The sequence below is a fragment of the Carcharodon carcharias genome, chromosome 15, assembly GCF_017639515.1.
Source record: "Carcharodon carcharias isolate sCarCar2 chromosome 15, sCarCar2.pri, whole genome shotgun sequence".
Classification (NCBI taxonomy): Eukaryota; Metazoa; Chordata; class Chondrichthyes; order Lamniformes; family Lamnidae; genus Carcharodon; species Carcharodon carcharias.
The window spans coordinates 109,753,949-109,777,594 of record NC_054481.1 but is presented as its reverse complement, the minus strand read 5'-3'; the positions used below and the strand labels follow the sequence as shown (position 1 = coordinate 109,777,594).

General features: G+C 45.3%; 1 protein-coding gene across 3 annotated transcripts in view; it reads right to left on the bottom strand.

The window, feature by feature from the left end:
* The window catches only part of LOC121287959 (tumor necrosis factor receptor superfamily member 1B-like), a 77,429-nt gene extending 69,568 nt beyond the window's left edge, over window positions 1-7,861 (bottom strand). For all 3 annotated transcript variants that reach the window (XM_041206129.1, XM_041206127.1, XM_041206128.1), the window contains exons 1-2: window positions 7,689-7,861; window positions 2,036-2,135 (exon numbers count right to left, since the gene is read on the bottom strand). In XM_041206129.1, coding sequence (XP_041062063.1) covers window positions 2,036-2,135; window positions 7,689-7,763 — 175 coding nt within the window. In that variant the 5' untranslated portion in view covers window positions 7,764-7,861. The remainder of the gene's footprint in view (window positions 1-2,035; window positions 2,136-7,688) is intronic.
* Between the last annotated feature and the right edge of the window lie 15,785 nt (window positions 7,862-23,646).

Genomic DNA, 23,646 nt, shown 5'->3' with positions numbered 1-23,646 from the left:
GCCCATCGGTTACGTACAGTTGTGAAACACGTCAGCGTGATTGCTCGAGTGATCCAGCATTGGGGGATGATTCTGATGAGCTGGGCTTATAATGATGTGCAGATGTATTACAACAAAGTTCCTGATATGCGGCGGTGGGAAACGAGGCCTGCCATTGACGGGCAGAGCAGACGAACGTCATGAAACCGATTTTTGGTTTTCCAGCCATGACGTCTAATGCCAGTGGACACAGAAAATTCCACCCCAAGCATAGCGTCAACAGGCTAATCGACCATGGAGGTCTTCACACTGCAGTCCTATTACTGCCTGGAGGATATTTGGGATGCTGAAGAGCTCAGGGTGTTAATTAGAGCTTCGATTAGATCCAAGCTGGTGCACATGTGAAACCGTGAGAGCAGAATGGTTAACAGACTGGCATCCGGGTAAAGTGAGGTAATCTACTGAACCATCTCAATTATCGTTTCTGCTCCTTTATGGTTCTGTTTCTCAGGATGACAGGATATCTTGGGGCAGGGGTGGGATTTTGGGGCTGGAGTTAGTTAAGTAAATGAAGTTATAAACCCTGTATAACTTCGTTCTCTCCAAGATTTGATCCTAAACCTCTTCCCTTTTGGAACAATTGAGTGAATGTGGAGGGTTAGACATAAGTGGATAGGTGAGAAGCATGTTCTTTATTTTTGTAAAACCAGCTCCCTAAAGGCTCTATACAGGATTTTAATGCAATGTGTTATGGAAGAATTGCCTGACCTTGTGCTTGCCCTCCTAATCTGGCCAGAACATTGTATCCGAGTTTTGTTTACAGTTCCACGGAGTCACTAAGTCTGAGGTCTCGTTTGCATGCACTAATCTCTCATTGCCCAGATACTGTTCATGATCTTAATGCAGTCTCTCACTTACGCACTGACCTCAAATGTAAAGTCAGCAAAATGGTTTGGTTTCCTTGGTAATCAGATGAGACAGTTATTTTTTCACATTTTCTGAGCCATGTGATGCAAGTCAGGACAAGAAAGCATCACCGATTTGACTTCTGAATGTTCAATGTGCTGTTATCACACTTCCTATCTCCACCACTTCCCATTGCACAAACCCCAGTGTGTGGGTTTCCAGATTTTATTCCATCAAAGATTTAACATCAACAAACATTGTGGCTCAAATGAAACTTGCTCCTTGTAAAAACTGCCAAGGTTACACCTCTAACGCCCCATGTTACTGGACAGAATAACCCCACATTTCACCAAATGCGTTCTCTCAAGACCAAAGGCAGAAGTTTCTCTTAACCCCCACCACCCCATAAAGCACTCTCTCTGGGAGTCTGGCAGTGAGTGAATGTAACCATTCATTGACTAGGCAGCTGCACCTAGAGCAACCACACTCCACAAAGCAACTGAGCATGGCTCTGCCCAAGCATGGATGCTTGTCCCATCTGTGGACTCAAATAACAACTGAGAGATGGACAGTGAGAGAGACAAACAGAGGAATAGACAAAGACAGTAAGAGAGATATAGCGAGAGACAGAAGCAGACAGAGACAATGAGACAGAACGAGAACAGAGAGTAAGAGGGAGGGGGAGCGAAAATAAGGACATGAGGAGGCACCTCAGCTCTGCCAACCCTAAGCTGCCATTTAATTAGATCGTGACTGATCTGTGCCATAACTCCATTTATCTGCCTTTGCCCCATATCCTTTGATACCCTTATTCAACAAACATCTATTCACCTCAGCCTTGTAAGCACCATTGGTCCTCAGCAGTCACACCCTTTTGGAGGAGAGAGTTATAAATTCAAATAGCCTTTGTATGAAAAAGGTTTCCTCACGATTTTCACTTTAGCTGTCTTTCTAAGACTATATCCCCTTCCAACTTCCTCACCAGAGAAAATAATTTCTCCATAAACACCTCAACCCTCAACATAAAATTCAGGGGAATTAAATGTGAACGAAGCAAGATAAATTGTGAATGACATTAATAGTGTAATTGAGATTTAGAGGGAGATAGATTTTGCGCTTGTGGTAGACATTGTAAAGGAAAGAAACTTACCTGGGGGACACCTGCTGCAGCACATGTGTATTTTGCTATTGAAGTATTCTGTGGTTGTATTCAGGCAAGTCAACAAATTGCTCTTATAGGGCAGGTACATCTGTATAGACACAAACACAGGGTGAGTAAACCTGTACAGACACAAACACAGGGTGAGTAAACCTGTACAGACACAAACACGGGGTGAGTAAACCTGTACAGACACAAACACAGGGTGAGTAAACCTGTACTGACACAAACACGGGTGAGTAAACCTGTACTGACACAAACACGGGGTGAGTAAACCTGTACTGATACAAACATGGAGTAAGTAAACCTGCACTGACACAAACACAGGGTGACTAAACCTTTATAAACACTAAACCTTTATAAACATAAACACAGGGTGAGTAAACCTGCACTGACACAAACACGGGGTGAGAAAAACTGTACTGACACAAACACAGGGTGAGTAAACCTGTACTGACACAAACATGGGGTGAGTAAACCTGTACTGACACAAACATGGGGTGAGTAAACCTGTACTGACACAAACATGGGGTGAGTAAACCTGCACTGACACAAACACGGGGTGAGTAAACCTGCACTGACACAAACACGGGGTGAGTAAACCTGTACTGACACAAACACGGGGTGAGTAAACCTGTACTGCCACAAACACAGGGTGAGTAAACCTGTACTGACACAAACACAGGGTGAGTAAACCTGTACTGACACAAACACAGGGTGACTAAATCTTTATAAACATAAACACAGGGTGAGTAAACCTGTACTGACACAAACACAGGGTGAGAAAAACTGTACTGACACAAACATGGGGTGAGAAAACCTGTACTGACACAAACACGGGGTGAGAAAACCTGCACAGACACAAACACGGGGTGAGTAAACCTTTATAAACATAAACATTGGGTGAGTAAACCTGTATAGGCATAGACACAGGCTGGAAAATCCAGCATTTTTAATTCTTTCATGGGATGTGGGCATTGCAAGCTAGCATTTTGATTGCCCTCGAGAAGGCAGTGGTGAGCTGCCGCCTTGAACCGCTGCAGTCCATGTGCTGCAGGTAGACCCACAGTGCTGTTAGGGAGGCAGTTCCAGGATTTTGACCCAGCGACAGTCAAGGAACGGTGATATCGTTCCAAGTCAAGGGGGTGCGTGACTTGGAATGGGGCCTGCAGATGGTGATGTTCCCATGCACCTGCTGCCCTTGTCCTTCTAGATGGTAGAGGTCACAAGTTTGGCAGGTGCTATCGGAGGAGCCTTGGTAAGTTTCTGCAGTGCATCTTGTAGATGGTACACACTGCTGCTACAGTGCATCGGTAATGGAGGGAGCGAGTGTTGTAGATGGTGGACAGGCTTTGGGGCATCAGGAGGTCAGTGACTCAAGGGCAGTATAGATGCAGACACAGACTGGGTAATCCAGTGCCGATATGGATGCAGGGCAGGGGAGTCCTTACGGATGCAGACACAGGGCAGCTCAACCAGTACGGACAGGCACAGGGTGGGTAATCCAGTACGGGCAGACACAGGGTGAGTAATCCAGTATGGGCAGGCACAGGTTGGGTAGTTCAGTACGGCGAGCACAAGGTGGGTAGTTCAGTACAGACAGGCACAAGGTGGATAGTTCAGTACAGACAGGCACATGGTGGGTAGTTCAGTACAGACAAGCACAGGATGGGTTGTCCAGTACAGACAGGGACAAGGTGGGTTGTCCAGTACAGACAGGCACATGGTGGGTAGTTCAGTACAGACAAGCACAGGATGGGTTGTCCAGTACAGACAGGGACAAGGTGGGTTGTCCAGTACAGACAGGCACAGGGTGGGTAGTTCAGTACAGACACAGATACGGGTTGGGTAATCCAGTACAGACACAGGCATGGGGTGGGTAATTCAGCATAGAAACAGTCACTTTTACTATACTTATTAATGACTTGACTGAGGAATAGAGAGTTATCCATCAAAATTTGCAGAAGACGCTAAATGTGGTCTATTTCTGCTCTTATTTTTTATGTGCTTATGTTGCTAGGTGACACTGCAAGTAACGGGATGGGAACAAGAAGTCACAATGGGACAAACAGATTAAGCTATGACAGGTCGAATTCAATGTGAGGTGATGCTTGGTCAACTATTTTGGGAGCCGAGAAAGACAATTTAGAATATTCTTTTCATGGGGAGAGATTTGGAACTCCGGAAGATCAAGAACATTTTGGTGTCCAGGTACAGGTATTACTAAAAGTTAGTTAGGTAAAAACATGGAGGGATGTGGAGCAAGGACAGGTAAATGGAGTTGAGGTACAGGTCAGCCATGTGTTAACTGAACATCAGAATAAGATTGAGGGACTAAATGGTCTACTCTGGTTCCTATGTTCCAATGAGGTGGGGAGAGAGAGAGAGAGATAGACAGAGATAGGATAGATATGGAAATAGAAGTAAATAGGGAGCTAGTCAGTTAGGGAGAGATGATATATACATACACACAGATACGAAGGGAGAGAAACCAAGGGAAAGAAATACAGGAAAAGAGAGAGAAACAAGTGGGAAGAGAGAGAGATATGGAAAGAGAGCGAAACAGAGAGAGAGAGAGACCCACAGACAGAGAATCACAAGAGAAAGGCAGAGAGAGGCATAATGATGGAGGGAGACAGAGAGAAGTGAGAAGAGACATAGTGACAAAGAGATGTGAAAAGAGAGATAGTGACAAAGAAAGACAGACAGTCCCCCAGTTATTCAGATCATTTCTATTTTGCAATATCTAGGTCATTTCCTGCACTCTGTCAGCCTGGCCCAGTCGCCATAGAGATTACTGTTACCATCTCTCAACATTCTCTCTTCCTCCTCTGAAAGTGCCGACTCTCATATGGGGCTCATGTCAATACACTGGTGGCAATTCCTTAGCTTTCTGACGATAACCACTGTGTGCTGGAAAAATGGCTTGGCTATTGGAATGGAGGAGGAAGGCAAAGTTGAGATTAACAGCATTATTCTTAGGTGCCTCCTTCTGGCTAGTTATGGGGCAGTGTTAGCAGAGTGCTAAAATGAGAGCCTGAAAGCAAGGGAGCTCCTTTGAGAAATATATAAATGGGCTGATAGCTCACAGCAAGCCATCCAACATTGCAAAATTTCCAGCAATTGTAAACAGGAAATACAGATTATCCTTGAAACCACAGAAAAGGTAGTGTGTGTGAGACTGTGGGACCCACAGGTTTCTCTCCCAAGGCAGGTTAGGACATGAAAACCAAGCTATCACATGTCACATGTCAAATGTCAAGCACAGGCAGGAATGTTGCATTGATTTCTTCCTGTATGCATCACCATCCTTTACTGTTGCTGAATATTGAACAAGCAAAGCACACAGCGTCACATGCAGTGACAAAAGTCCCTAATAACCCAGATCCTGCTGACACATTGTTCAGCTCACAAGTGCCAGTCACTTAGATTCTGAATACCTCATTCAATAGGCCACCAGAGATAGATCCATCTTCCAGGAGGAGTCACTGGATTGTGATTAGCACTGGGAAACCTGACTAATTATCCCCCAAGAACCCTGGGGCACCAAGGCAAATTGTAGCAGCCCTTTTGCCATCATAGTTGAGATTGGCTAATTTATTCCAGGGGGTGCTGAGGGTTTGAGCTTCATCTCCCCTGTAGTCCTCCAGCCAATGAGCATTCTCTAATGCTGTACTGATATGGGGCAACATGAGGTTCCTGCCCATAGATAACCAATGATAGGCTGGTACTGGGCCCAAATGTGTCATATTGTCTCATTTTGCATCAACCACTAGGAATTAAGTTTCGTCAGAATATCAGTAACTTTCATTGAACAGGGGCCTGGAATAAACTATGAACAGGGGCCTGGGATAAACTTTTCTTTCACCAATGTCACGTGGGACCACCCCTTCCTTTCCCCCCCTCCACCCCCTCACCCTCCACTACCAGAAAAATTTCTCCATAAACCAACCCCACCCCTCCTGAAGCTGTTTACTTCCTCTGAGGTCCCCTCTCCCCAGCATTCCAACCATAGGTTCTGGTTTCCCTACTCTACTGTGTGTTAGTTGGAAATTCTGCTGCAGGGGTTTTGCATCAAGCCTATTCCTGGTCCTCGAGCAAAATCTGAGCATACTTCCAGTGAGCTAGAAATGTGGAGCAGGTTCTCAGCATTCTTCTTCTTTCTCTACTCTAACCTGGTTGAGAGATCGGCTAATACAACACAGACTGGAGATGACATTTAGGCACCTACTGGTCTAATCAAGTCCACTTTAACCACCCGGGTATTTTTTTTTTACCAAAAGGTCATTGACCCACTCTGAATTCAAACCACAAATGAAAAATTCAAAAGCACATGTACTACATCAGCCAGAATTTGCATTTTAGAAATTCCAGTTCTGTGTAAGCACCCTCCTCACAAGGTTCTTTAAATATTCTGTTCCCATCCCTTCCTGAGGGACGGTAGGGCACTAGGCAACATGCTTTGGCCCTTTCTTGTCTGGATGGACATCCAGAGATACCTTGGAAGGTGACAAACTCTCAGGCATCTGGAAGCTATTTACAGGCTTCCAGGTGTCGCAGCAACAGTGGCTCTGAGGGTGGAATCTGGGTCCAACTGAATGTCACCAAGCATCTGCGATTTTTTAAATTCTTTCATGGGATGTGGGCATTGCTGGCAAGGCCAGCATTTGTTTCCCATCCCTAATTGCCCTTGAACTGAATGGCTTGCCACACCATTTCAGAAGGCAGTTAAGGGACCAGGTAAGGATGGCAGATTTCCTTCCCTAAAGGGCTTTAGTGAACCAGATCAGTTTTTTAATGACAATTAGCATTGGTTTCATGGTCACCCCTACTGAGACTAGCTTTTCAATTCCAGATTATTAATTGAATTTAAATACCATCAGCTGCCATGGTGGGATTTGAACCCCTGTCCCCAGAACATTAGCCTGGGCTTCTGGATTACTGGTCCAGTGACATTACCACCATGTCAACGTCTCCCCTTAATTTAACACAGCCCAGGCATTTTGCAGGTGGTTTACTGTAACTGGTACATTGCACAGGGAGAATTGTAGATATTATACTGGACAGGGGACACCTGGGGTGGTACACTGGACTGGAGGACATTGGACAGTGTACACTGCAGGTGTTACACTGGACAGGAGACACCCGAGATGATACATCAGGTTGGGATACTGTGGGTAGTACGCTGGGCAGAGGATGCTGCAAGTGGTATATTGAACAAGGGACAATGTGAGCGGTACACCAGGTTGGGTGGGGGGCACTGTGAGCAGTACCCTGGGTGGGGGACACTGTAGGTTGTATACTGGACAGAGGCCGTTGGACACAGTACACTGCGGGTGGTACACGGGACAGGGACTTCAATTCATTGTCCTTAACCCATAAAATGACTGGACTCTACCCGTCCAATCGACCGCGGAAAGCCTCATATTCTGCTCTCTTGTTCGATATGTTTCCTTCATTTCCCTGTCCCCCATGAACTGTTTGTTAAAACGTTCTCTCCAATTCTCTCTGTCTTCTCTGATTCCGTCCCCCTCATTTATCCTCTCTCTCCACTATCCTCCCTCTGCCCCCATCTGTCTATCTCTCTCACATTCCCGCCCCCCTCCCAAACCCCGTGTCCCTGTTTAAGGCAATAAACACCCACCTTCTGGGTCGCGATCCCGGACAGCACTGCGGAGCTCAGACGCAGGAGCAGGCACAGAAGGAGCGCGGAGCTCATGTTAACCTGGGGCAGGGGCACCGGTTGAAGGGACAAAAGCTGACCGAGAGCCAGAACTCGGGGAATGGGTCCGAGAAACAGTCCGGGTTCAAAGTGCTCACTTCTCTCGGAAACTGAAACAAGACTCAAAGTCCGGGGCGGGGCTGGCCCGGGGGGGGGGTCACTCAGTAGCTTCAGCCGCGAGTTATCTGAAGAGTGCTTAAAGATAGTTTCCGAGAAAAGAATCAGATCTGGGAAATTTGAAAATAATTAAAGGAAAAGTGTATTAGGAGCCTGACGGAGTCCTGCGAAGGGATTGACGATTTAAACGCAGATGGTGCTTTAACAAAGTGAGACTAGAGATGTGTAGGTGGGGGTTGAATGTGAGAGAGAGGGAAAGAAACACAGAAACCAATAACTGTGAGTGATCGTCAGTCAGGCTGCTCTTAGCTAACTTCGCAGATTTTTTTTGTAATAATAATTGCAGGCTGGAGTTTTTTTTTATTCATTCGTAGGATGTGAGAATCGCAGGTAAGGGCAGCATTTATTGCCCATCCGTAACTGAAATAGAGGCGGTGAGCCGCTGCAGTCCATATGTTGTGGGTGAGCCCACAGTGCGTTTTTTTTTTCTGCAGCGGTTTGATATAACTGGGTGGCTTGCTGGACCATTCCGGAGGGCAGTTAAGAATCAACCACATTGCTGTGGACCTGGAGTCGCATGTAGCCAGACCAGGTAAAGGTGGCAGATTCCCTCCCCTGACCTTGGGTGTTTGTCTGTTTGGAGTTTGCATATCCTCCCCATGTCTGTGTGGGTTTCTGCCAGGTGTTCCAGTTTCCTCCCACTGTCCAAAATCGTGCTGGTTAGATGGATTGGCTGTTGTCCCCTAATGTGAGTGTGTGCCCTGTGATGGACTGGCATCCTGTCCTGGGTGTACCCCTCCTAGTGCCTATCCTGTCGGGATAGGCTCTGGTTCCCTGCGACCATGAATTGGATGAAGCAGTTCTGGAAAAGTGAGTAATTATTAATTATATGAAAACAATCCCAGACACCGGGTGTGTCTGTGACAGGGACTCTGCAAAGCAACCAGACGCTATGAAGACTGCAAAAGAACTACCTGAGTTTATAGGAATGCAGAATCCACTGAGGGGATTAAGATGAACTGAATCCCTTCCTTCCCTCGTCGATGTTACCCTCTGATGTTCTGACCCCTGCTCCTTGCCGTTGGTTGTTTTACTTACCTCAAGGAATCACAGAATAGTTCCAGCACAGAAGGAGGTAATTTGTTCTGTCATGTCCATGCAAGCTCACTGCAAGAGGGGCTCAGCTAATCCCACACCCCTGCCTTTCCCAACAGCTCTGCAAATTTCTCTCTTCAAATGCTTATCCAATTCTGTTTTGAAGAGTCACCTCAGCAGCGAGAGCAGCTGTGGGAATAAAGAGCAGCTGAGATTAGCGGGGAGAGAGAGTGAGATCAGTGGTGGAGAAAGAGGGATTTGAAGCGGACAGACCGCATTTTAAAAAAAAAAGAAAAATCAAAGTGTGATGTCACAGGAAAACATGTAAGTGATGGTTGGTTAGTATCTCTTTCTCATTCTCCAAACTAGAGCATTCATTCAAACTGGGAACCAGGAAATTACAACGTTCATTGGAGGCAAATATAAACAGTCAGTGAACTAATAATATTAGCACAGAGCAGGTCCAGAGGCATTAAATAGTTCAAATTAATAGCTTAAACAAGGTTCTAACTAGATTCTGAAGGAGGGAATAGCGGTGTTTTAGATCATGGATGGGCAGCTGAGACCTGTTGCTTGTAATTCCTCCACCATTTGGAAACTTCAGGACACTCAAGGCCCAGATCTTCCAATCTCCGGATAGTTGGAGACAAGATGTACCCCAGAAGATGCGCTACGGGACCCCCTCAGAAGTCCCAATGCAAGGACTACTTGGGAACTGCCCAGGAAGTTTGAGCTTCCGATGGGCAATTCCCCTGATCCCCAGGATCCTCCAAAAATGTCTCCAACTCCGAGTTAGTGCCGGAGACTTCGAGCAGTTCTGACTTGCTTTCCTCGAGACTTACTCAGGAAATGTTAGAAAACTGCTAGTCTAACTCCTGGGTAACTATACAACTGACCTTGCGCAGACTAAGCCCCTCGACTCTCCCTTTAACCATCCCTCCTGAATACCCCGACCCAACCTGACTGGCCCCCATCATCCAACTCCCTGATCTCCCGACTCCCCCAATCTAACCTAAGTAGCCCCCAACACAGCTTGCCAAGCCCCCACCTGGGTCGCCTGCCTCCCCCAACACCCCTTAATCCAGCCTGACCAGCTCCACGTGACTCCCCAACAACCTGACCTGAATAGCCCCAACTTGACAACCCTTCCCGACCCATCTACCCACGGACCACCTCAGCCAGCTGCCATCCTGCCCACTCACCTCGTCCACTCTATCCCTTACTCACTTAGCTCACCCACCCTACCTCCTCACCCACCCTGCCCCCTTACCCGTTTACCTTCTCTCCGTAGCTTTGGTACATTTAAACTCTTTACTTTCCAGAATATGGGAGTTAGTGCTGTAAAAAGGTGACATGGCTTCTGCACGGATTCCCATTGCTGATTCTCTGAGGTTTCCTGCACTGACTGAGTCCTGCAGAAGCCTCCATCAGAAATTGCCCAGAAAAGTCAAAGGAAGGTAAGCGGGTGTATTTTTTTGTCTGATCAGGGTCAGAAATAGGGGTTCGAATCCTGATCAGAAGATTTGGGTCAATATGTCTTGAAGGAATCATGTGTGAAGGAAGTATCTCCAGTTGCTTGAGCTCAAGCTCGTGATTTTGAGCATGAAGCTGAAGTCACTATGGAGCATTAGGGAGGATGAGAGTTTCCTGCAATTTACATTTCAGGAAGTACTCACCCCATAGGCAGTAAAAGTTCAGGATAGTAGATGGGTGTGCATCTGAAAGAGTCGGAAGAAATAGGAAGTAGAGGAGACTTTGGGGTGTGTGCCACTCTCAAATCGATACTCAACATTGGGAGACTGCTGGGAGGGATGAGACCTTGAACGAATGCAGTCCAGACAAAGGACTTCAAAGGAGGGAACAGCAAAGAGGAGAAATGCAGTTGTTATAGGAGATCACATAGTTAAGGGGACAGACAGACATTTCTGTAACTGTCATCATGAGTCCAGGGCAAAATGGAACCAAAAACTGACAGGAAAAACTGTAACAGAACAATGGGTTAATTGTAAGCTGATATTTCAGATAATGGCTAGGTACATTCCAATAAAGAGAAAGGGTAGGGGAACCAAAGCAAGGACTGCTTGGGTAACAAAGGAAATAGAGAATATGATGAAATAAAAAAAAGATTTATGATGCATCTCAGTTTAAGTCCTCAAACGAGAACCAGGCCAAATGCAGCAAGTTGAGAGGGGAAATGAAAAGCAAGATAATAAATATCAGGAGCAGAGTTGGCAGAGGTAAAAATAGATGGCAGGATATATTGGAAAAGCTGATGAGTGGATAAGTCACCTGGTCCAAATGGCTTGCATCCCAGGTTGCTAAAGGGAGTGGGTGTGGACATTGTGGAAGGACTTGCCACAATCTTCCAACCTTCCCTAGATATGGGGTGAGTTCTAGAGAATTGAAGAGTGGCAAATGTGCTGCACTTATTCAAGAAAAGATGTAAGGACATTCCTAGTATTCTCTATTTCCTTTGTCACCCAAGCAGCCCTGGCTTTGGTACCTTTTCTCCTTGTTGGAATGTAACTACAGGCTGTTCAGTTTATCATCAATGGAGGGTAAGGTTTTAGAAACAATAGGAAGAAGGAAAATGATCAACAGACACTTGGAGAGGTTTGAGTTAATTAAGGAGAGAGCACAGATTTGTAAAAGACACATCGTGCGTTACCAATGCAGTTGAATTTTTTGAAGTAACAGAGAAGGTTGATGAAAGGAATGGAATGGATATCAAGGCTCATGGAATTAGTAGAGCCAGTATCAGCTTTGTTACGATCAGGTTAGCAGGGGTGAACTGACTCCTCTTTGTCCCACTGCTGAGTTGGCTGTAACAGTGTTTGAATTTAAAAGGTGATATTGCCAATTTAATATGTATTTAACTGTGTATAGCTCGGTGCAAGAAATCAGACATCCTTAAGTTTAGTTTCCTTCAGTTAACAAGTAAAGAGTTAGTTTTATTGTTAAAACTCTTTCAGGTAAAGATGCAGAAATTATTAACAAAAGGTTTAAAATGTACAAATATGTTCAACTACCCACTAATGCAAAAAAAACATATACACAACCCCCCACCCAACCCCACCCAAGTAAGCAATAAAGAAATAAAACTCTGCAGAGCATCAGATCTTAAAAACAAGTCAGAAAAAAATATTCACAGTGTCTAGAGGCTTGTTTACAGTTGAAAGGTCCTTTTCCACAGTCGTTGCTGGTACTTGGGGTTTTTCACTGGAGACAATGGTGTTAATTTCAAATTCTTCTTTAATAACTCTGCAGCAATAAGCTCTTCGGTTGGGTTTTTCAAATCACAAAACAGCTCAGCTTTGATGAGAGAGGTTTCAGAAGAAAGGAGTTGAGGCTGTTGACTCTGTGGCAGTCTCTGACTATATAAAATCCAGTATCTTTTCACCCAAGAGCTGGATCATGTGACTTCTCTCTGAAAGCTCCATAGAGTTTGTCTCCATAAAAAGCAGCTTATGATCTTCACAAATGTAGCATAGTAGCTCCTGTAGCCAGTGTCCTTTGCTTAGCAAAGTGTCCTTTTCAAAAAAAGTTTAATACCATATGTATGTACAACCAATGATACCAGAAATTAGTAAGTTCTATTTAACAAATCTTCATAACAGCTTCGATAAAAAGAATGCCTTAAGGACTGAAAACCGCGAGTGGTAAATGTTTGTATTTTATACTGGAGGATTGTAGACAATGGTGCTCCCCAGAGGTCAGTGCTAGGTCACTGCTTTTCTTTGAAAAATATAAATGACTTGGATATTTGAATCATGCAGACTAAAATTGTAAAATTTGATTATACCAAACTTGGAGGTGTGGCAAACAGTGAAGATGAGACCAATCTACTGCGACAGGATATAGATAGGCTAGCAGAATGGGCAGACAGGTGGTAGTTAGAATTTAATACCGAGAAATGTGAGATGATGCATTTTGGTAGAAGGGATAGGGAGAGGCAATATAGCCTTTAATGGTGCAGGGACAGAGACACCTGGCAGTTCATGTGCATCGATCTTTGAAGGTGGCAGGACATTTTGTTCTCCTTGGAACAATGGAGATTGAGGGCAGATGTGTTAGAGGTGCACAAGCTTTGACAGATTTAGAGAAGGTAGGCAAAGAAAAGCTTTTCCCATTAGCAGTAGTAAAGGGACTAAGGGAGACAGATTTAATGTTTTGGGAAAGAGATGCAGGGAAAATGTGGGAAAGAACTATTTTTACAAAGTGAGTGTCAATGACCTGGAACTTGCTGCCAATGTGGTTGATGGAAGCAGAGATGAGGGATGATTTCAAAAGGAAACTAGATGAGTACTTGAAGAAAATAAGCTTGCACAGGCGAATGAGCTGACTGGATTACTCCATAGAGAGCAGTATAGACACGATGGGCTGAATGGCCTCTTTCTGTGCCATAGTGAGTCAATGACTATGATCCTGCCTCTGCCACACTCTCAGGCAGTGCATTCCAGTTTCTAATCACTCGCTGCATCAAAGCTTTTTCTCGTGTCACTTTTGGCTCATTTGCCAATCACTATAAATTGGTTTCCTCTAGTTCTTGACCCTTCCACAAATGGGAACAGTTTCTCTTTAACTACCCTGTATAGACCCCTCATGAGTTTGAACACTTCTATCAAATCCCCTCTCAAACCTTTATTCCCTAAGGAGAACAATGCCCAGCTTCTCCAATCTCTCCACTCAACTGAAGTCCCTCTTTCCTGGAACCATTCTTGCAAATCTTTTCTGAACCCTTTATAAAGCCCTCACATCCTTCCTATAGTGTGGTGCCCAGAAGTTGACAATACTCCAGTTGAGGCCAAACCAGAATTATAAACTTCCTTTGCATTTGTATTCTATTCATAAAGCCCAGGATCCTGTATGCCTTTTTAACCACTTCTCAGCCTGCCCTACCTCCTTCAATGATTTGTGTACATATAGCCCCGGATGTCTTTGTTCTTGCACCCCATTTAGAACTGTATTCTTAATTTTATATTGACTCCCCATGTTCTTCACTTCAAAATGTATCGCTTCATACTTCTCTGCATTAAATTTAATCTTTTGCACATCCACCCATTTCACCAGCCTGTCTATGTCTTCTTGACATTTATCACTATCCTCCTTACAGTTCACAATACCTCTAAGTTTTGTGTCATCTGCAAATTTTTAAATTTTACTCTGCACATCCAAGCCTAAGTCATTAACATATCAAGAAATGGGGTGGTCACAGCACCAAGCCACATGGAGCCCCACTGAATACCTTCTTCCAGTTCAAAAAATTACCACTCACCACGACTCCCTGTTTCCTGTCACTCAACCAACTTCACATCCATGCTGCCACTGTCCCTTTTATTCCATAGGTTTCAATTTTGCTGGCAAGTGTATTTTGTGTCACTTTATCAAATGCCTTTTAGAAATCCATATGCACCACATCAACCAACCGCATTACCTTCAGCTGTTGCATTTCAAAGTAATTTATTGGGAGTGAAACGTTTTGGGGCACCCGGAGGTTGGTTATTATGTTTCCTGTTAGTAGCTCCTTGCTGAGGGAGATAAAAGGGTTGGAGGCAGTGAAGGGATTTCCCCATCTCTGCCAGAGAATAGTCATTTCTTCCCCCTCTTCCTGAGTCCCTCAGCTATCTGAGGTGGGGGTGGGGCAGGGCAATGCCCACTAAACCTAGACAGAAACATCACCCTATTGCATCTTGTTTTGATGCAGTGACAACATGGTGCATGGTAGGAGAGGAATTGGATCCAGGTTTGGGGGGCGGGGGGGAGGTGGGTGGGGGGTGGTGGGGGTGGGGGGGTGTTTGGGGGGGGGTGGGGGGGTGTTGAGGGGGGGGTGTTGGGGTGTGGGGGGGTGTGGCGGCAGTGGGTGCGGTTGGCAAGGGTATTTCTGGATGGCACAGACTGAAACAGCCTGGTATAGACTGGCCCAGATAAGGCAAAAGGTAAGGCTGAAGCATTCACGATAATTTTGAGTCAGTAATGCCGAGTGGCTAATCCATCTCATCCTCCTCTGGGGGTCCCCGGGATCACAGACACCAGTCTTCAGCCAATTCAATTCACTCCGTGATAGCAAGAAATGGCTGAAGGTGCTGGATAGTGCAAAGCCTATGGGCCCTGACAGTATTCCAGCACTAGTGCTGAAGCCTTGTGCTCCAGAAATTACTGCGCCCTAGCCAAGCTGTTCCAGTACAGCCACAACACTGGCATCTACCCGGCTATGTGGAAAATTGCACATGTATGTCCTGTACACTAAAAGCAGGACAAACCCAACCTGGCTAATTACCGCCCCATCAGTCTACTCTCGATCATCAATAAACTGATCGAAGGGGTCATCAAGAGTGCTATCAAAGCAGCACTTGCTTAGCAATAACCTACTCACCAACACCCAGTTTGGGTTCTGCCAGGGCCATCAATCCCTAACCTCGTTACAGTCTTGGTGAGGTGAGAGTGACTGCCCTTGACATCAAGGCTACATTTCACCGAATGTGGCATCAAAGAGCCCTATCAAAACAGGAGTCAATGGGAATGGGAATCAGGGGGAAAACTCTCCACTGGTTGGAGTCATACCTAGCACAAAGCAAGATGGTTGTGGTTGTTGGAGGTCAGTCATCTCAGCTCCAGGACATCACTGCAGGAGTTCCTCAGGGTAGTGTCCTCGGCCTAACCATCCTCAGCTGCTCCATCAATGACCTTCCCTCCATAAGGTCAGAAGTGGGGATGTTCGCTGATGATTGCACAATGTTCAGCAACATTCGCGACTCCTCAGATACTGAAGCAGTCCATGTCCAAATGCTGCAAGACCTGGACAATATCCAGGCTTGGGCTGACAAGTGGCAAGTAATATTTGTGCCACACAAATGCCAGGCAATGACCATTTCCAACAAGAGAGAATCTAACCATCGCCCCTTGGTATTCAATGGCACTACCATCACTGAATCCCCCACTATCAACTTTGAGGGTTACCAATGACAGAAAGTGAACTGGACTAGCCATATAAATACTGTGGCTACAAGAGCAGGTCAGAGGCTAGGAGTCCTGCGACAAGTAACTCCTGAATCCCCAAAGCCTGTCCACCATCTCCAAGGCACAAGTCAGAGGTGTGATGGAATACTCCCTACTTGCCTGGATGGGTGCAGCTCCCACAACACTTGAGAAGCTTGACACCATCCATGACAAAGCAGCCCACTTAATTGGCACCACATCCATAAACATTCATTCCCTCCACCACTGACACACAGAGGCAGCAGTGTGTACCATCTACAAGATGCATTGCAGGAATTCACCAAGGGTCCTTAGACAGCACCTTCCAAACCCACAACCACTACCATCTAGAAGGACAAGGGCAGCGGATAAATGGGAACATTACCACCTGGAAATTCCCTTCCAAGTCACTCATCATCTTTACGTGAAAATATATCACATTCCTTCACTATCGCTGGGTCAAAATCCTGGAACATTCTTCCTAACAGCACTGTGGGATGTACCTATGCCACATGGACTGCAGCGGTTCAAGAAGGCAGCTCACCACCACCTTCTCAAGGGCAATTAGGGATGGGCAATAAATGCTGGCCCAGCCAGTGACACCCACATCCCGTGAATAAATAATAAAAAAAGACTAGCACAGGCTGGTCCAGTGCTGAATAGCAAAACCTGGCACATTCAAGCATGGTAAAGGGAGGACATTGAGGCCAAGTTTTGATAACTTTGCTGACTGAGTCTAGTGTTGCCTCTCTCCCCGACTCAGTCATATGTTATTTATTGGTCAGTCACTGTTCCTTGACCCTTTTACAAATTACTCTGCTTTTATTGAACGAAATTCAGACTTGACATTTAATCATGTCAGATTGAGAAGGTTCTCATCTAAGAACTGAGCGTTACAGGAAACTGCTCGACCCTGATTAGATCAGTTGTTAAATTGTTATATCAAACATCTCAAGAACTAGATGTATGGCCTCATCTTGCAGCTTGAGGGTAAACGCCCAGTCTGAGGACTCATTTCCTCATGAGAATTTTAATAAGATCAGATATGATTTGGCCAGAGTGGACTGGGAGTAGCTACTTTTAGGTAAATCTGCGTCAGAGCAGCGTCAGTCAAGAAGGAAATAGTACATGGCCAACATATTCCAGTAAAGACAAAGGGTCAGACCAACAAATGCAGGGAACCCTGGATGTCAAGGGATATACAAGATTGGATAAAGAGAAAAAGGGAGGCTTAGGGCAGATACTGAGGGCTCAAAACAGCGGAAGCTCTAGAGGAGTATAGAATGTGTAGGGGGGATACTTAAAAAGGAAATTAGGAGAGCAAAAAGGGGGCATGAACAAACATTGGCAGGTAAAATAAAGGAAAATCCAAAGTTATTTTACAAGTACATTAAGAGTAAGAGGATAACTAGGGAAAGAGTAGGGCCCATCGAGGATCGTAGTGGTAATTTGTGTGTGGAGCCGGAAGACATAGGTAGGGTTCTAAATGAATACTTTGTGTTGGTGTTCATAAGTGAGAGGGATGACATGGGTATGGAAATCAGACAGAAGGACAGTGATATAATTAAAGAAATTAGCATAGAAAGGGTGGAGGTTCTAAGTGGTCTGGCAGGCTAAAAGTAGGTAAATCTCCAGGCTCGGATGAAATATATCCCAGGCTGTTGAGTGAGGCAAGGGAGGAGATAGCAGGGGCGCTGGCAATAATTTTCCATACCTCTCTGGCCACCGGAGAGGTGCCAGAGGACTGGGGGACAGCCAATGTGGGAGGAAGGGATAAACCAGGGAACTACAGGCCAGTCAGTCTAACCTCAGTGTTGGGGGAACTATTGGAAACAATTCTGAGGGACAGAATTAATCTACACTTGGAGAAGCAGGGATTAATCAAGGACAGTCAGCATGGTTTTGTTAAGGGGAGGTGATGTCTGGTCAATTTGATTGAATTTTTCAAAGGGGTGATCAGGTGTGTAGATGAGGGCAATACATTTGACGTAGTCTACTTGGACTTCAGCAAGGCTTTTGATAAGATCCTGCATGGGAGACTAATAATGACGGTAAGAGCCCAAGGTAATTTGGCAAATTGGATCTAGGATTGGCTCAGTGGCAGGAAGCAGAGGGTGATGGTCGAGGGGTGTCTTTGTGACTGGATGCCTGTGTCCAGTGGGGTTCCACAGGGATCGGTGTTGGGTCCCTTGCTATTTGTGCTATGTATAAACGATTTAGGCTTGAATGTGGGAGGGTTGATCAAGAAGTGTGCAGATGACTCAAAAATTGGCGAGGTGGTAAATAGTAAGGAGGATAGCCTTAGATTACAGGAGGAGATAGACCAGCTGGTCAGATGGGCTGATCGGTGGCAAATGGAATTTAATCCGGATAAGTGTGAGGTGATGCACTTGGGCAGGACAAACAAGGCACAGGAATACACGATGAATGGTAGAACCCTGGGAAGTACCGAGGGTCAGAGGGACCTTGATGTGCATGTCCACCGGTCCCTTAAGGTAGCGGAACAGGTAGATAAGGTGGTTAAAAAGGCATATGGGATACTTGCCTTTATTAGCCAAGGCATAGAATGTAAGAGCATGGAGGTTATGCAGGAACTGTACAAAAAGCTGGTTATGCCACAGCTAGAATAGGAAGGATGTGATTGCACTAGAAAGATTGCAGAGGAGATTTATCAGGATGTTGCCTGGGCTGGAGAGTTTTAGTTATGAGGAGAGATTGGATAGGCTGGGGATATTTTCCCTGGAGCAGAGGAGATTGAGGGCGGGAGGGGGACATGATTGAGGTGTATAGAATTATGAGGGGCATAGACAGCGCAGACAAGAAGGAACTTTTCCCCTTGGTGAAGTGATCAATAACCAGGCGGCATAGATTTAAGGTAAGGGCAGGGGGCAGGAAGTTTAGAGGGGATGTGAAGAAGAATTTTTTCACCCAGAGAGTGGTGGGAATCTGGAACTCACCGCCTGAAAGGGTGATAGAGGCAGAAACCCTCATAACATTTAAGAAGTATTTGGATGTGCAGTGGCAATGCCATGGCATACAAGGCTATGGGCCTAGTGCTGGAAAATGGGATTAGAATAGTTAGGTACTTGTTTGACCAGCACAGACTTGATGGGCCAAAGGGCCTTTTTCTGTGCTGTAGACCTCAATGACTCTGAGAATCTGAGCATATCAGGGCCGTCTTCCTCTTTATCTGCCCTGGGAGGGTTTGATTGGACCCTGTAGAAGGATCTTGCAACCTTCATAAACTTGAGCTCATCCAAAACCTGCCCATATCCTAACACACCAAGTCCTATTCACCCCTCACTCCTTTGCATACTGACCTATATTGGCTTTTTGTTGAGCAACACCTTGTTTTAAAATTCTCATTCTTGCTTACTAAAGCCCTGCCCCTCCATATGTCTATCAGCTCCTCCAGTCTCATAACCCTCCAAGATCTCTGAACTCCTCCATTGCTGATCTCTTGTCCATTCTCAATTTTAATCTCCACATCATTAGCAGCTATGCCTTCAGCTTTCTGGAATTCAATCCCTAAACCTCTCTCTCTCCTCCTTTAAGATGCTCCTTAACGGTGCTTTTAAAAACCTGCCTCTCCAACCAAGCTTTTGGTCTGCAATCCTAGTATCTCCATATGTGGTCCGGTGCCAAATTTTGTTCTGAGAATGATCCTGTGAAATGTCTTAGGCTGGCTTATTATGTTAAAGGCTTCATATGATTGTAAATTATTTCTTTGCTGTTGGGGGAGTTTTATTTTGTGTGTAACCCGTGCTGTACCTGCCCTGGGAGTGTCTGATGGGACAGTATAGAAGGAGCTTTATTCTGTATATAACCCATGTTGTTCCTACTGATACAGTATTCTGATAGTCTATCTAAATGGGGCACAAGTTCCCTCTACTGGCCTCCTTCAGCATTACCGGTACAAACTTTAACAAACAGAATATTTTCCCCACACAGCTAGGTATATGGGTAGTGCCTGCTTTCCATCCTGCTGCCCATCCCATCTCATCATAGCTGTAGGAAGAGAATTTAAATTTCCTCACATATTCTCGGGTAATAATCCTGGCACAAATTGAGGTATGTGGAGTCAGTGGGATTAAATTACTACAACGATCCAGCAGTTTATTAGTGATAATTGCAGTTCCCCATTTACCCCCCCCCCCACCCCCCCATTATAAGTGATACGTGAAGTAATGGAGTGAATCTCTCACTGAAGCAGCTTCACAATCCACAACTCTCGACATCAATAGAAATAGACACACTGACCAATGTAGAACGGCAGTAACAATTCAGCAAAAGGGAAGAAAAATGCTGGCCTAAGAAAACCAATGAATTAACTGAGAGTTTAATAATTCAACAAGGGTGAACTTGGCTAATCACTGACCTCACTCAACAGAGCTCAGCACAACAACCTCAGCTCAAGGACATCCAGCCCTTCTACCCATACCCTACCCCACAAAACCTGTGCCTGGTTGATCAGCACCCTCCCACCACTGAGATCTGAGCCTTGCTTTTCATTGCCCCCACACACAGTACTGAATCAGTCAATCAGCAGTGTCTCGTATCTGAGCTCTGCAGTTTGCTTTAACGCAAGTGAAATCTTGTTGATATTTCATGGAATCACTGGCGCAATCTAAAGGAAAAATAGATTTTTTTTTTAAATCAGACTGTGTGTTGAACTTATCTAGAGAATCCCAAGCTGCTCTCCACGGTCCAGATCCGCTGTGGTTACATGTGGGTGTGACAGTGTGACAGTGAATGTGAACTCACCACATTCTCATAATTGGTTCAACTGTCACCCAAGTGTTACTATGGTCAGAAACTCACCGAGAACTGAAATCTAATATTGACCACTAGCCGACCATCTCTGTTACTGCTCAATTCAGTCACTGCTCATAACCAGTCATTTACTCTTTCATGTCAAATCTGTACACAGCAAGCTGTCTCCCCATATAGAGTACTTAGTGAGCTCAGGCAGGGCGTGTTCACTCTGACACAAATGGACCTACAACTTTGCACAGCTTCATACAGAGTTGGGTTCTCAATTAATTTGCTCAAAGCAAATTCTGAAATCCAGCCTCTCAAACTCAGCTCTCAGAGTCGGTCCAGCACAGAGGAGGGAACTCACTGTCAGCACCAGCACAGAGGCATCAAAACTACTCAGCAAGGCAGCTCTATTCTGTCCAATATTTACAGCCACACCAAAAATTCTTCACTATATTTAGCTTGGTGTGTTTAAATGTCCGACCCTGTGAACAACTAGAAAAGTTGGACTCTTCTGCAGGATCACTCCAAGAAGCAAGATCAATATTCACTCCTGGAGATACCTCTCCGTGTCTACCATCAGGTTCTATTATTTGTTTGTTTTATCAGTCAGCAGCCATTCAGCTCATTCTGACTTTCAATAGTCAGCTGCAGGTACCGGGTCACGGAAAAGCTTTCCCTCCTCCTCCACTGGGAATATGTGGCATTCTCCTGCATTATGCGACTTCACCGACTCCTGCTGTGGAAAGTGGACATGGGATTCTGGATGCGTAATGATGGGATCTTCCTGGTCAGGATTGACAGAATTGCGGGATTCCACTTCCAAGTATATAGAGTAAGGGGCCACAATGTACACAGAGCCTGAAAGAAAGACAGAAAATGTCTTCTGTTAGTGAAGGGGTGGGGAGAGAGCTTGCTCTGACTGCAGGATCCACTCCCAGCCAGCCAGCATCAATCTGGCAAATTGAGCAAGGTTCAGACAAGAGTAGAGTGTGAAATGAATATGTGAAGGAAATTGAGGAAATGGATTCCAGGGACATGTTAAAAAAAGAGGAATTGAGGCTGAGTAAGGAATTCTGGTTGAGGGACATACCTTGATAAAGGGAGGAGTGAGAGAAAGGAAGCAAGATACTGACTGACAAACAGGGTTGGAAAGTTCTCACCTTTAGTCTTGTTGGATAGGAATAAATTTTTGAAATATTCCTTGCGTCTGAAAAGCAAACTAGAGACGATGACGATCAGCAGAAAGGCAAGAAGCAATCCAATTGCCAAAAATATATCGACCATCTGTCCTGTAACACATCAAAAGAGACATATCAGATCAGACCATGTCTAGAGAGTAAGACAGACAACAACCTGCATTTATGTAGCACCTCTAACAGTGAAATATCTGCCTTGCTTTCTCTCTGTTGCTTGCTCACTCTTTCTTGAGCATGACAGCAAGAGACAGAGAGAGAGAGCGAGTAAGAGATGGAGACAGAGAAAAAGAGGTCACACCTTGTCCCACCATTCCATATAACACACAGCCAGTTTCTTTCCAGGATCCAGCAACTGTCTCACAAATCTTGTCCCTTGTCTTTCTCAGTATCCCAGGATAAGTACCATCCATCCTTGAGGATTTCTTTTGAAGCCTTGTCACCTATTTTGGACTTTCATCTGATTCATAACAATTATTGACCTTACTAAGGATCTCTCTGTTTGAGGAAGCATGTTTCCCAGGGGCCCCTCTTGTGAATAAGGAGGGTGTTTATTCAGAATATTTACTGTTCTGTGCAGAATCTCCATTTCAAGCCATTTTTATCTGTGTTTCCAGCTGACTGCTCTCCTGTTGCTGTGGCTCTGAAGGAATGTTTCACTGTTGTATTTAGCCTCAGGCGTTCAGACTTGTCCCAGGCCCTCTCTGCACCTGGGTTTGCATGTTCGTGCGTTCATCTGTTAGCCCAGGGGTGGGGGGGGGGGGGGGGGGGGTTTAGGCATTGGAATTTGCCTCACTGCCCTGCACTAGGAAGGGGATGGGAAAAAAAAATCATTCAGATTTAAAGAGATCCCAATTTGACTCACTGTTTCCTTTGGGTGCTGTGACTGCAGTAGGTAATGCCGTCAGGTTCGACTTGTCTTCGATGGGCTGCCGGGTGGAGGTGGTAAGGATGCTGGTTGCTGTGGTGCTCATTCTGACCATTTGGCTGCAGACAGCATCTTCAGATGCTGTACCTTCTTTCACTAAATGTTTATTTAACTGGGAGCAGCTGGAGAAAGAACAGACCAGAAGCACAGTCAATGAGAGTATAAAAGTACCCGGACCCACTGAAGCTCATTTTTTGGGACGTGAACTTTCCCTTCACAGCAGTGGAACAAAGCTCTGAGTCAGTGTCATTGTTGAAAAACTCAGAACCTGGTCATGAGCCATGCTGAGCAGGTCTCTTGATGGAATGGACATGGTCAAACTCAGCAGGCTGCATCTCTGTGACCAACTGACTAGTGGGAACGTTGTGGAGCAGGCACAGGCGATGGGGAAGTGGTTGTCCCTGGCTCATTCTGACACTTCCTCGTAAAAAATCAGCAACAGACAGGTGTGTGTTCCACCCTCCATTTTGTAAATCTCTTCCCGAGAAAGAGGGAAAAGCTTGCATTTATGTAGCACTTTCCATATCCTCAGAACATCCCAAAGCATTTCAGTCAGTCAAATACTTTTGAAATGTTGTAACATTAACCAATATGGCAGCTAACTGGTGCAGCTAAATGACCAGTTAATCTGTTTTAATAATATTGATTGAGGGATTAATACATCTCAATCATCACACTTGGAATATTGTGGGGTTTCTGGTCAGAAAGGATATTGCAGCTATTGAAAGAGTACAGTAGAGAACAACTAGAATGATTGAGGAGATGGAGGGACTGGGTCTGTTCATACTGGAAAAGAGAAAGTTGAGAGGTG